The sequence below is a fragment of the Bicyclus anynana genome, chromosome 3, assembly GCF_947172395.1.
Source record: "Bicyclus anynana chromosome 3, ilBicAnyn1.1, whole genome shotgun sequence".
In the NCBI taxonomy this organism is placed as follows: domain Eukaryota; kingdom Metazoa; phylum Arthropoda; class Insecta; order Lepidoptera; family Nymphalidae; genus Bicyclus; species Bicyclus anynana.
In genome coordinates, this window is record NC_069085.1 from 17,898,943 (window position 1) to 17,911,533 (window position 12,591).

Consider the following 12,591-nt stretch of genomic DNA (forward strand, 5'->3'; position numbering starts at 1 on the left):
AGTATGGAGCAAACAGTATGGGCTTAAGGTTAACCCTATTAAATCAAAAACAATTATTATTGGCAGTCCTAGTCTAATCTCAAGAGTTGTTTGGGGCGACGTACCACCTATTATTTACAACGGTGTCATGATACCGTATTGTGATTCGGTTAAAAACCTTGGAGTTGTTATGGACAAGGAATTATCGTGGTGCATGCATATCAAGGAGTTGAGTAGGAGGACGTTTGCGACGTTGAGTTCGTTACGACGCCTACGTTCTCTTCTTCCAATTCCTACCAAAGTTATGTTAGCAAATTCTCTCCTACTCTCTGTTCTCGATTATGCGGACGCAAGCTATCCCAGTTTGACTGAGGACTATCTTAATAAACTTGAGCGACTTCAAAATGTTGCAATTCGGTTTATATTTAGCCTTCGCAAATATGACCATATATCTGAATTTCGTCAGAAACTCAAGTGGCTTCCTATTCGCCGTCGCCGGGATCTGTATGTACTTTCTCTTCTGTACTGTGTGCTCTTTAATCCAAAATATCCTCCTTATCTTAAGGAGAAATTCACATTTCTGGGAGTGCAATCAGAGCTAAGAACATGTCGTGCTCTTACTCTGTGTATGCCGTTCCATAGGAGTAAATTTTATAAGTGTTCATTTGTTGTTCGTGCTGTTAAGCTATGGAATGCACTCCCAGTCGACATTCGGAAATCCAAATCCCTTGATATGTTTAAAAAATCCGTTAAGACATATTATCTTAGTCACTAGTTACATATTTTATTTTATTAGAATATTTATCATACGACATAATGATATATTTATATATTAGTTTATTTATGATATTTATAATTATTATATAATTTGTGTATTATGGTTTATGTATTAGTGTGTAGTTATTTGTATGTATGTATATGTACAATATTATTACGTACACACCACCTACAGTTGTCCTAATAAGTTCCTAAGCCTAAGGTTGCCTGGAAGAGATCGCTACTAAGCGATAAGGCCGCCTTTTGTATTCTACTTTTTCTTGTGTTTCTGTTTTGCTTGTTTTCTTTTATTTTTGTGGTGTACAAATAAAGTGTATTAAAAAAAAAAAAAAAAAAAACACTTTAAGACATTTTTAAAAATATACACTAATAATTTATGACTCGGCTACTTGACAATTTTTCTGTATGTTCTATTATTTATTTTAGACATAGTAATAGTAGTCATAACAATTTTTCCCCCGAAAAACACGATTTTAATTAATAAAATTATATTTTTAAAATTTCAATTTCAATTTAGCGCGTATATTCAGAATGAAGCCAGACTGTTTTTCACTAAGATTTATAATTTTCAATCGTATAGGAATCCACTTTAAGCAGATTTGCACTTTCGTCTGTAAAATAAATAAAATTATAGAAGAAATATATATATGTTTGCGAGCTAGGTTCTCGAATTATAGAGCTCCAGCAGGACCGGCATAAATTAAAACTTGTAAATCCGCCACTTAACGTAAAGTTGTTTTGCTTTGTTTTTAAAATGTAACAATTGACAATACGGCTGCCCGCGTTTCTAACTTTCCAGTCCACAGACGAAAAATTGCAAATTTATTTTATAAAAATAAAATAATAGCACTACAAATTTCGTTTAAATAATTATTTTAAAATTATTGTTTGTTTATAAGCTACCATATTCAATTCATATCATATTTTATTGTAACAACAGTCAAGTAGCCAATAGTTATCGTATATTTTTAACCGACTTCCAAAAAGGAGGAGGTTCTACGTTCGGCTGTATGTATGTTTTTTTTTTTTTTTTTTATGTATGTCCAGCGATAATTCCGTCAATTATGGACCGATTTTGAAAATTCTTTTTTTGTTTAGTAGGGTTTACTTCCAGGGTGGTCCCATTTTTTTCATGTCAGGATCTGATGATGGCATCCTGGAGAAATTGTGGAGAACTTTCGAAAGTTGTAGAGACGGCTAGTACGTTTGTTAGTGTTTCCATAAGGTATTTTAAACCACTACAACTTTATGAAGGTTTGGAGTTGGTCTGATGATGGAGCCGAAACACAGACGATGGAACTCGTCAAGGATTTACAGCAGTCACCTTTTGTTTGGGCTTGATTAATTTGTATTGATGAGTACTTTCCACCTATATGGGTTGTGACTGTATTAATGGTCTGGTGATGAAGACGAGGGACAGTGAAGAGTACTCATCGACGGTTCACAGTAGCTACCTTGTGTTTGGACTTGATAAATTTGTATTGATGAGAACTTTCCATCTAGAAGGATTGTGACTATATTAAGGGTCTGGTGATGAAGACGAGGGACAGTGAAGAGAACTCCTCGACGGTTCACAGTAGCTACCTTGTGTTTGGACTTGATAAATTTGTATTGATGAGAACTTTCCACCTAGAAGGATTGTGACTGTATTAAGGGTCTGGTGATGAAGACGAGGGACAGTGAAGAGTACTCATCGACGGTTCACAGTAGCTACCTTGTGTTTGGACTTGATAAATTTGTATTGATGAGAACTTTCCATCTAGAAGGATTGTGACTATATTAAGGGTCTGGTGATGAAGACGAGGGACAGTGAAGAGAACTCCTCGACGGTTCACAGTAGCTACCTTGTGTTTGGACTTGATAAATTTGTATTGATGAGAACTTTCCACCTAGATGGATTGTGACTGTATTAAGGGTCTGGTGATGAAGACGAGGGACAGTGAAGAGTACTCCTCGACGGTTCACAGTAGCTACCTTGTGTTTGGACTTGATAAATTTGTATTGATGAGAACTTTCCACCTAGAAGGATTGTGACTGTATTAAGGGTCTGGTGATGAAGACGAGGGACAGTGAAGAGAACTCCTCGACGGTTCACAGTAGCTATCTTGTGTTTGGACTTGATAATTTTGTATTGATAAGAACTTTCCACTTAGATAGGTTGTGACTGTACACTCGCAGTGGGTATGCTAACACTAAAAATAAAAAAATAAAAATTTTAATAAAAAAAATTCAACCGACTTCCAACTCAAAAAATAACTTTAACTAAAAAGCAAAAAATAACATCCTACCTATGTGCTGATACCTGTACCTTCCTGAAGGTACCTGTGTACCTTCTGATCAATTTGAAGGCGGTGCCAATGTCGTGTTTTAATTAAAGCTGTTTCTGGAATAACCACAGTGTAGTTTAAACGTATTTAATTAAAACATCACTGGCTTGGCACCGCCTTTAAACTGATCAGAAGGTAGCACATAGGTAGGATGTTATTTTTTGCTTTTTAGTTAAAGTTATTTTTTGAGTTGGAAGTCGGTTGAATTTTTTTTATTAAATTTTTTTTAATAACCATTTCAATAATTTAATTTAAATATTTTAATACTTCAAAAACCCAAGTCCGGGATGATTGCAACGCACTCAAGTGGAATGGAAAAAACTGTGGTGTGGTGGAGGTGACCTTGATCGTTAAGACCGCTTAGTGGAACGCAGCATTCTAGATTATAATAATCTATGACATCAAAAACGTCTTTTAATCTTTCTTTTCTGTGAAATTCCAAATGTCAATGTCAATTAATATTAAATTACTCAATTTCTTTATCTTTTACATTTGCGAAAATATTTTGATTGTGAAATTGTGAAATTATTTCTCCCGTTTAAAATGTTTTACCACACATTATTATACCGTGAAACAATGTTTCCAGCGTGATTATGGTTATCAGGGACTTTAGTGAAGGTAAATCGTGGATACAACATCTAGGCCACTGAAGAAAAGATATATTATACATCCTACAATCCAAGTTACGTGTTCAAGTTCAAACCAATGGATAAGAAAGAGGATAAATGGGAAGCTCTCGCTACCATCAAGTCTTTTGATTTAGGTAATTATAATTTCCTGTTTACAAATCCGTATTTACAACACTTTGAAAATAATCTCTGACCAAGATTGAATACTTACTGGTTATATTATGACTACTGGGTATATTATATTATGTGTTCTCCTGCATGTACCACATGCCACATGGCATGGTCACAATTTTATATCTGTGTAAAGATAACATTTACAATAGAAGTCACAGCAATTCATAATCAACTGAGTAGTAAATGACCTACTCCATGCATTTCCATTTTTTTCAATGCAATGATGCCTTCAGCCTGTAAGAAGGCATTCAAGAGCAAATGTAACAATTATATTAGCTTCAAGTGATTCTCTTTATTCAATTGTCTAGCTTGTTTTTAAACAGATAGCTTATTTGTTTGTTGGACATTGGGTATATTGTAGGGACCATATTCAGCATCATTAATCTTACTTGTTATGATTGACTAGACTAGACTAGACAAAATAAAAATAGAAGTAAAATACTCTATTTTACTCTATTGTCAAGCACTTTTGGGACAAAATATTATACTATATTATTACTGTTCAGTGCAGCTTTGCAGACAACACTATAGTTTTACAAAAACAACTGTTAAGTCAAACATAATTTTTTTTTTTTTTTTTCTTTACAAGTTAGCCCTTGACTACAATCTCACCTGATGGTAAGTGATGATGCAGTCTAAGATGGAAGCGGGCTAACTTGTTAGGAGGAGGATGAAAATCCACACCCCTTTCGGTTTCTACACGGCATTGTACCGGAAAGCTAAATCGCTTGGCAGTACGTCTTTGCCGGTAGGGTGGTAACTAGCCACGGCTGAAGCCTCCCACCAGCCAGACCTGGACAAATTAAGAAAATCTCAATCTGCCCAGCCGGGGATCGAACCCAGGACCTCCGTCTTGTAAATCCACCACCACCACTGCTCCACGGAGGCCGTCAAAATTTAATTATGTTTTAACACATATGACTACCCTCTGCAAGAGCTAAATTATTAAACTGCTAATACAAATAATATACCGAGCTGTAGCCGTTGATTATTTTTTCTATGATTGCAAACGCAAATGCAATTTAAAAACTAGAAAAATGTATGGGAATGACAGATCTTGATCACGTGACCTGTTGATAGCAAATGTTTAAAAAAAAATTGCCACTTGTTGAGTTGAGTTGAGTTACACTAGCAGGAAAAGTGCAAAATGTAACATTCCTGGACATTGTCTGATCAATATGAGCCTTAACAGCTGAACACTGTTCTAATAATGCAATTAAGTAAATATAGATGGTGGACAATTAGGAAGCAAATGGTAATCTAATAATTGTAATTAATTGTAATTAATTGTAATTAATTGTATAGCATTAAATATTGAGTAAATGCATCAAAGATAAGATTATAATATAGCCTAAACAAGTTAACAATGTTCTAGATTTTCAGATTTCATGATGAAATAATACCTTGTATGTGTTAATCTGTTATCTATTAGTATTATCCTGGAATCTTCAAGTAGCATGAACTATACAATGGATGCGTCACTCATCATTATCAGCCCATTTGAATGAAATGAAATAAAAATAGCCATGTGCCACAGCAATTCTGTTTCTACAAGCACTAATGCTTTGAAAACTACATAATGTATGGTAATGATGTTCTTCTTCTTCTTCTTCTTCTTCTTGATGTCGCGGCTCTGCAGGTCTTCTTGAGGTCCTGTATCACGTTGACCGTTACCGATCTATTGTGATCGCCACTGACTAGATATCCCCTCCAATACTGGTTGCTGCCAGGTACAGTAGCAGTTTCTTGGCTGGGATGTGTTTCACCTCCTCTGGATCCATTGTGTAATGCCCTAAGTGGAGGTTGCGTTTATGTATTAGAGCTGGGCAATTGCATAAGGTGTTTCCTCTGCCTCTAGGCAGAGTCTGCACAGATCTGTGTCCCGGAGTTTAAGATTGAACATGTGTCTATTGAGCCTACAGTGTCCGGTAATGATGTTAACTATTGACAGATTATGTGATTAAGTTGTTGATTGGATCTGTAATTCCCATACATTTTGTTAGTTTTTGAAGCGTTACCATTTGTAGAAAGAGAATTGATATCATACATGGCAAAGGCCTCCACCCTTATAAGGTTACCTCCAAGCTACACTGATCCAAAGGGCATTGGTAAGCTGATATGTGGGGGTGCACTAAATAACTAAAACTTTATATAGATTATTTATATATGAATACTTTGAAAGGAAATTGGATAAATATGTATATCAATATATTGACACACCTATATTATTAATTTAAAAATATTTATAATTACATTTATCTTTGTATTGCTTTTGAAAGCTCACAGAACAATTCAGACAATTTTGAACTATGTTAGCCACTGTTTAGGGTGATAGTAAATATTTATTTGTAATACCTATAAATTATACTTAAATTATGAGCTAAATACTATTTGCATTACTGATATTTGACAGCCTCCAAGGCACAGTGGTATGTGGATCACTGGCTGGGCCAATTGAGGTTTTCTTAATTGGCCCAGGCGTAGCTGGTGGGAGGCTTTGGCCGTGGCTTGTTGTCACCGTACTGGCAAAGCCTTACAGCCAAGTGATTTAGCGTTCCAGTATGATGACGTGTAAAAACTAAAAGGTGTGTGGATTTTCCTTCTCCTAACAATTTAGCCCGTTACCATCTTAGATTGCATTATCACTTACCATTAGGTGAGATTGTAGTCAAGGGCTAACTTGTAAAGAATAAAAAATAATACCAATTATAGTGCAACTGGAAACACCGCTAACTCTTTAATTTGAGGGAACAAAAGAATTAGGACAGATAACTCTGCGGTGATTAGACTATATTTGATCTATTTGTCTTTGCTTTGGTGCATGTTAGCTCCACAGGGTTTGGGAAATTTCGTCTTAGCATGTGTAGTATGTATGTCTTGCCATGTTTTATAACTATGTTGTTGTTATGGTCTAAATTGATATGTTTCACAAACCAGTTTTAACAACTCCTTTTCACTGTTATAATGATCACATTTGCATGTTAAATGCAGAATATACATCGTTATGTGTTGTGTGTGCACTAAACCATTAATATTGAATAATTTATAATAATTAAATTTTAATAAAAGATAAACTTTATATTGTATCAAGCTTTTGTAGGAATTGTTAAAAATTTAAAATTTATAATTCTATATTTATGTGATCTATGTGTGGCTATAGTAAACCACTGTGACCACAATTTGCTAGAAATTTCTATATTTGCCAGGGCTGTCAACACTAATAAGTTATGTAAATTATGTGCTAATTTCCATTATTTGGTGGTTTAAACACATTAGGTTAGGTATTTATTTAAGTAGTTAATATGATATAGTAATTATAGTAACTGCCTAATTTGTTCTCTATATTTTAAAAAGGAAATCCTAATTGTTAATTTTTTGAAACATCATTACATACAAGCAAAACTAAATAAGCAATATAATGATAACTTTACAGTTATTTTTTATTGTACAGCCTGTGATCAATCCTAGCACTAAAAGCAAATGGTTCATTTGGTTTTACCTGACTTCAAATATTTAGCTTGAGTGTGTATGTATATATTGCAGACACCTATAACAGTGTTCAGTTAAAAGTCTGTTTGCCAAAATGTAATGATAAATAAGGAGAGAAGTTTAATAATAATCATTAAAAATAATCAAGTTTATTTTCAAAATTTAAATAAATTGTTATTTATGCCTCTCATATATGCGGTTATGGATATAAACGGGTACAGTTGAACTCACAGTTTCAAGTTCAATTTTAGAATAAATAGAGTACCGTAAACATCAAAGTGACAACCCTAACTTGACAGTCATTATCAAATCAATTTTTGTCACAGTACTTGTTGTTACTTCACATAACTGCGTAGTGTGTGTTTTGTAATTTAAATTTAATTATGGTTAAAAAAGAACTTACTTACTTTAATCTGAACAAAATGTGTCGTAAGTCATTTAGTTTTAGTTTCTTCAGCAGTGTATAACTGGACAATTTTAGAATTATTGTATACCTAAAAATGTATTAAAATTATTATGAGTGAATTTAAATTTGGATTGATTTAAAATCCATAGCCACTTATCCAGGTTGTAATTGCCATCCATGGGCATCCGTGGGCATATTGAGGGCACAAAATAAGATATCGCCACAAACATATACAATACATAGAGAAAGATGCCTATTCATTTTTCTTATTCCTTGCCACTTAATTATATAACTTATGAGTTAACTAATTCTTTTAATAACTCATTTCCAGGTATATCACGCAACAGCCACCATGAATCCATCCTACACCACAGCACGCAACAACTCGAAATCGTCCAGTCCGCTGCAACCACACCAATCAGCCTCCTAGTCCAGTCACTGGTCAAACAACTATGCGCACTACTAGAGAAAGACAACTCGCGAGCCAACCAGTTGTACAACACGATCTGCGAGAAACTACACAGCATGAACTTGATAGACGATTCTTACTCTATGGGGGAATTTGAGGTTATGAGGAGTCAGTATCAAAGAGCTTTGTATCAGTTGGTCACTGTAGCAAGTGGTTCCGAAATCCCGATCTCCTTGCCAGTGACTTGGCCTATAACTAGATCTGGGTTAGAATGGTCGCGATACCACAAAGAATTTGAGGAATTGTACTTCATAGCTGGAGGAGGTTTTGGCAGTGTTTTCAAAGCGCGCCACAGGTTGGATGGAGTTGAGTATGCCGTCAAAAAAGTTTACATAAAATCCTCGGACGTTAACTCGATTATGACGCATTTAGCCGAAGTCAAAACTATAGCGAGTTTGAATCATCCAAACATAGTCAATTACAAAGCCGCTTGGCTGGAACCAATGATAGAGTCGACGGTTAAAAAGAAGAAAAAATTCAGAATGGACACAGATTACGATGACTTTTCTCTAGCATCCAACCATGTGTCTTCAGTATATCCGAACATGATGAATTCCTTCAAGACGTACAATTCCAAAGAATTAACGAAGAATCACGATTTGTCCGACTTTACGGTATCGTTTAAAAACTCGGATAGCTTCGAAAACACAGTCAGTTCTGAAGAACTGGACACAGAAAGTGACGAAGATTCCGATTTTGAGGAACAAAACGCTGTGTGCAAACTTTTATCTGGGAAGGAATACGAAAACTGTTCTCGGGTCAACCTCAAATGGGCGACTCTGTACATACAAATGACATTTTGCCAGCAGACATTAAAGCAATGGTTGGATGACAGGAATAACCACATGACACTGATGCGAAAGAATTCTGACGACTTGACACTACACCACATTGATTCAAATGACAGCAACGATTCTCCTACTCTCGAAAACGCGTTTCCGAACTACCCAGTCGCTTGGACACATATAGATGTTTTGGTGGACATGTTCACTCAACTAGTAAGGGGGCTCCATTATATTCACTCGCGGGGTATAATACACCACGACGTGAAGCCCAGTAATGTGTTTGTAGAGCAGAGTGAGGGAGGAATGCTGGTTCAGCTCGGAGACTTTGGTTTGGCGTGTCCCTTGCAGCAGTCCCACAGCGGGCTGGCGCTCGGCACACACTTGTATGCGGCGCCTGAACAACTCGATGGACAATGCAATCCCAAGGTAAATTAATTGATGGTTGCTTTTGTTAAAAATCTATAATTTATAAATATTTTCCTTTTCATACAAGCTTTTTATGTTTTCTAAATTGTAAATTGTATAGCTAGCAAATCTAACAAAACATCTGTTGAATTTAATCCAATTCTACCATTGGCTTAAAATTATTTTAATATTTAGGTATTATTTTAGGTAATGGGGGAAGGCAAACCCTAAAGGATTTTCATTCATTGCTTTCAGTAACTAAAATAGTAATTCATGAAGAATTATTAGGTGTAACATTTGGCAAGGTTTTTGTGTAAATGAGGTAAAATGTGATGATAGCTGGAAGTGTTTTGGAACATGTCATGCCGCCTGGGAGCTTTTATTGAATACAGGAGTACCTTCAATCAGGGATCAACATGTAACATCAACTATTTCTTTTTCAGAGTGACATGTACTCCCTGGGCATAATCCTCCTCGAGATGGTGGAACCGTTCAGCACGGACATGGAGCGCGTGAAGACCATCACAGACCTCCGCAAAGGTCAGATCCCCGCCCACCTCACGGCCAACTATCCCAAAATAGCCCACATCATCGGCAAACTGGTGCAGAGGCGACCCAGCCGACGTCTTGACACTAACCAACTATTAGAAGAACTCAAAACGCTTTCGGAAAATAAAGATGACACAATAAAACACTTGAAGGAGGAACTGGCGGCGAAGGATGAAGAAATTGAGAAGTTGAAGATGATGCTCGCTCAAGTTAATTATCGTGCGACAGGCAGTTTGGTTTAAGGTCAATGACACTGATAAACAATAAATGAATTTCAAAAAATCTCATCAATGTTTTGTACTCTGATGAATTTTATAGACTTATCAATGTTGCTTTTTTCAATATTTATATCAAAATAAATGGAACGTTGAACGAAAAGGTCACGCAGTCGCAAAATTTGGGACAAATTAGCTTTCGTCAGCATCAAACTCTGCTGTATGCTGTAAGCGGATTCGATTTCTTATTAACTTATTAGACGAAAGGAGATGGTCCATTTCAGGTCCACTCTTGTACCCTGTATCATTAAAATTAAAAAAATACAAAGATTTTATTAAAATTTATTAAATTGAATAAGCCTTACTAGATAAAAAGAAATAAATAAAATTAAAACCCAAGTTTTTGAGTTATATCAAGATGGCGCCCATAAAGATGACATGACAATTGCATTGAAAACGTCATCTATCCGCCATTATTACTCTTATTAGTGTTGCATTTCTCGGGAGATAATGAATATTATTTCGAAAGAATTAAAGTAAATTCGTAGATTTGTATAATCAAAAATAGTAAAAAAAATATCTTCTTTTATTTCCGCTAGGGTACAATGACTGATCCTGGGCTCCATACAATTTTGGACAATCTCCTTTAGTTCTTAAAAGTTTAGCAGTCACCATTGCAGTAAAGCCTCGACAATAAACTGAAAGTAAACTTGAAAGTTCTTTATTAAAATCTGTTTAATTGTTCTTTTGACCAAATATATCTTTTTATTTTTTTAAAATGAGTTAAAATATGTGGCCTTTAAACATTTTTGTGATTGTTTCGTGGCCTTATGATGTTTCACTTTATGGCTCTGTTTCCAATTGTAATGTTTCTTTTTACTGGATTTTCTAGTTTTTTTTTTTTTTTTCTTATAATATTTATAATATAGATAAGTATTGAAGCGGTAGTTATTTGAAGTTTGTACTATATTACAATTATTTTTGTGGTTGAATGAAAGAACAAATTATCAATATAATGTGCTTCGATCTTTCTTGTCTTAAAGATATTTATCAAAATTTCGCTGATTTTCGAGATATTTAGCAAAATTTTTCTGCATTATTTTGCCATCAATACCACATTCCATCATCCATATTGAAATTTCAAGTAATTATCGCAAATGTATCAGTTTTGTTTCGACATTTTTTTTTAAAGTTGAAATATTTTTGATATCTTTGTGTGATGTTATGAGATTAAAATAGTAGTGCAAAATGAAATTGTATGCTTGTACTGGGAATAATTCAATATTTTTATATTTTTTCTCATAATTATGGGATTTGTTTGCAGGAGTGTTATTTAATATTACTTTATTTATTATTGAAGTCATGTTGCATCAGCTTTAGTTGATATTAAAGAAAAATGCCAACTTCATAATTTTCGAACTTAACTATTTCCTTTATTTTTGATGAGATAAAACTGATGTTTATTTTAATGGACATTGTATGTGTATACCAGCGGCGAAGAGTTCATGCAAGCCGATTCCCGCCTGGTGACCACTTGCTGCACTGGTGATCATTGTTTGTATCGCGCTGTATGAATTTCCTTTTCTTTGGGACGGTTTACCTTTATCTAAATTCCATCCTTCGCCACTGGTGTATACCTACCAAATATGAATGGTAGAGATAATAGAAACTTTGTAAATGAGGGAATGGTCATCGGCTGTAAGCTGCAAGTAATTGATCAAAAACCCGCCAGAACTTACTGTATGGTTTCTTTAAATCTTATTGCTATTGTGATGAGATCCTAATTTAACGAATTTTTCTTACACAAAGATTTCCTTGCCTCTATTCTTCATTCTATGAGGCCCATTTCCATTTAAGGGTTAACTTGTCATCTAATACGAAATAAAATATATGCCTTTCAACTTCGTGCTAAAAATGTGTTTATGACTGTACTTTTATTGTGCTCGTACAGTTCGTGCTCTGTAGCATGGTGCGGGTGACAGTTCGTTGCACTCTTGTAAATTGCCACGATTCACGATAATAGTGCGTATTATGAACATCATACAGGCTACTGTCACCCGCACCATGCTACAGCGGACTAACTGTAGAGTATTTTTGGAAGATGTGCGTTAGTTATGCTGAGTAATAACTCATGCGAAAATTCTTTTCAATAAATGACAATTTCCAAGTGTTGTGATGATATGTTCAAAAGTACTTAAGTGCTTTGTATGTGTGTGTGTGTATTTCACAATTTTAATTTTAATTTTTTTTTAATATAAGATTTAAATTAATTATTTGCATATGTTTTTCATTAAATAAAACCCACACGCAATGTTAAAGATTTATTTACAAAATAAAAAAGTTAACTGCATAAATTAACATCTTAAATCTAAATTATATTTACAGAC

The 12,591-nt window shown here is 34.7% G+C and overlaps 1 protein-coding gene across 1 annotated transcript; it reads left to right on the plus strand.

Annotated features, from left to right (window-relative positions):
* The first annotated feature begins 3,519 nt into the window (after window positions 1-3,519).
* Window positions 3,520-12,481, plus strand: LOC112047936 (eukaryotic translation initiation factor 2-alpha kinase 1). Its single transcript, XM_024085252.2, has 3 exons — window positions 3,520-3,846; window positions 8,113-9,461; window positions 9,884-12,481. Exons 1-3 carry the CDS (start codon window positions 3,789-3,791, stop codon window positions 10,229-10,231), a joined length of 1,755 nt encoding a protein of 584 aa, XP_023941020.1. The 5' UTR covers window positions 3,520-3,788; the 3' UTR covers window positions 10,232-12,481.
* The last annotated feature ends 110 nt before the right edge of the window (window positions 12,482-12,591 follow it).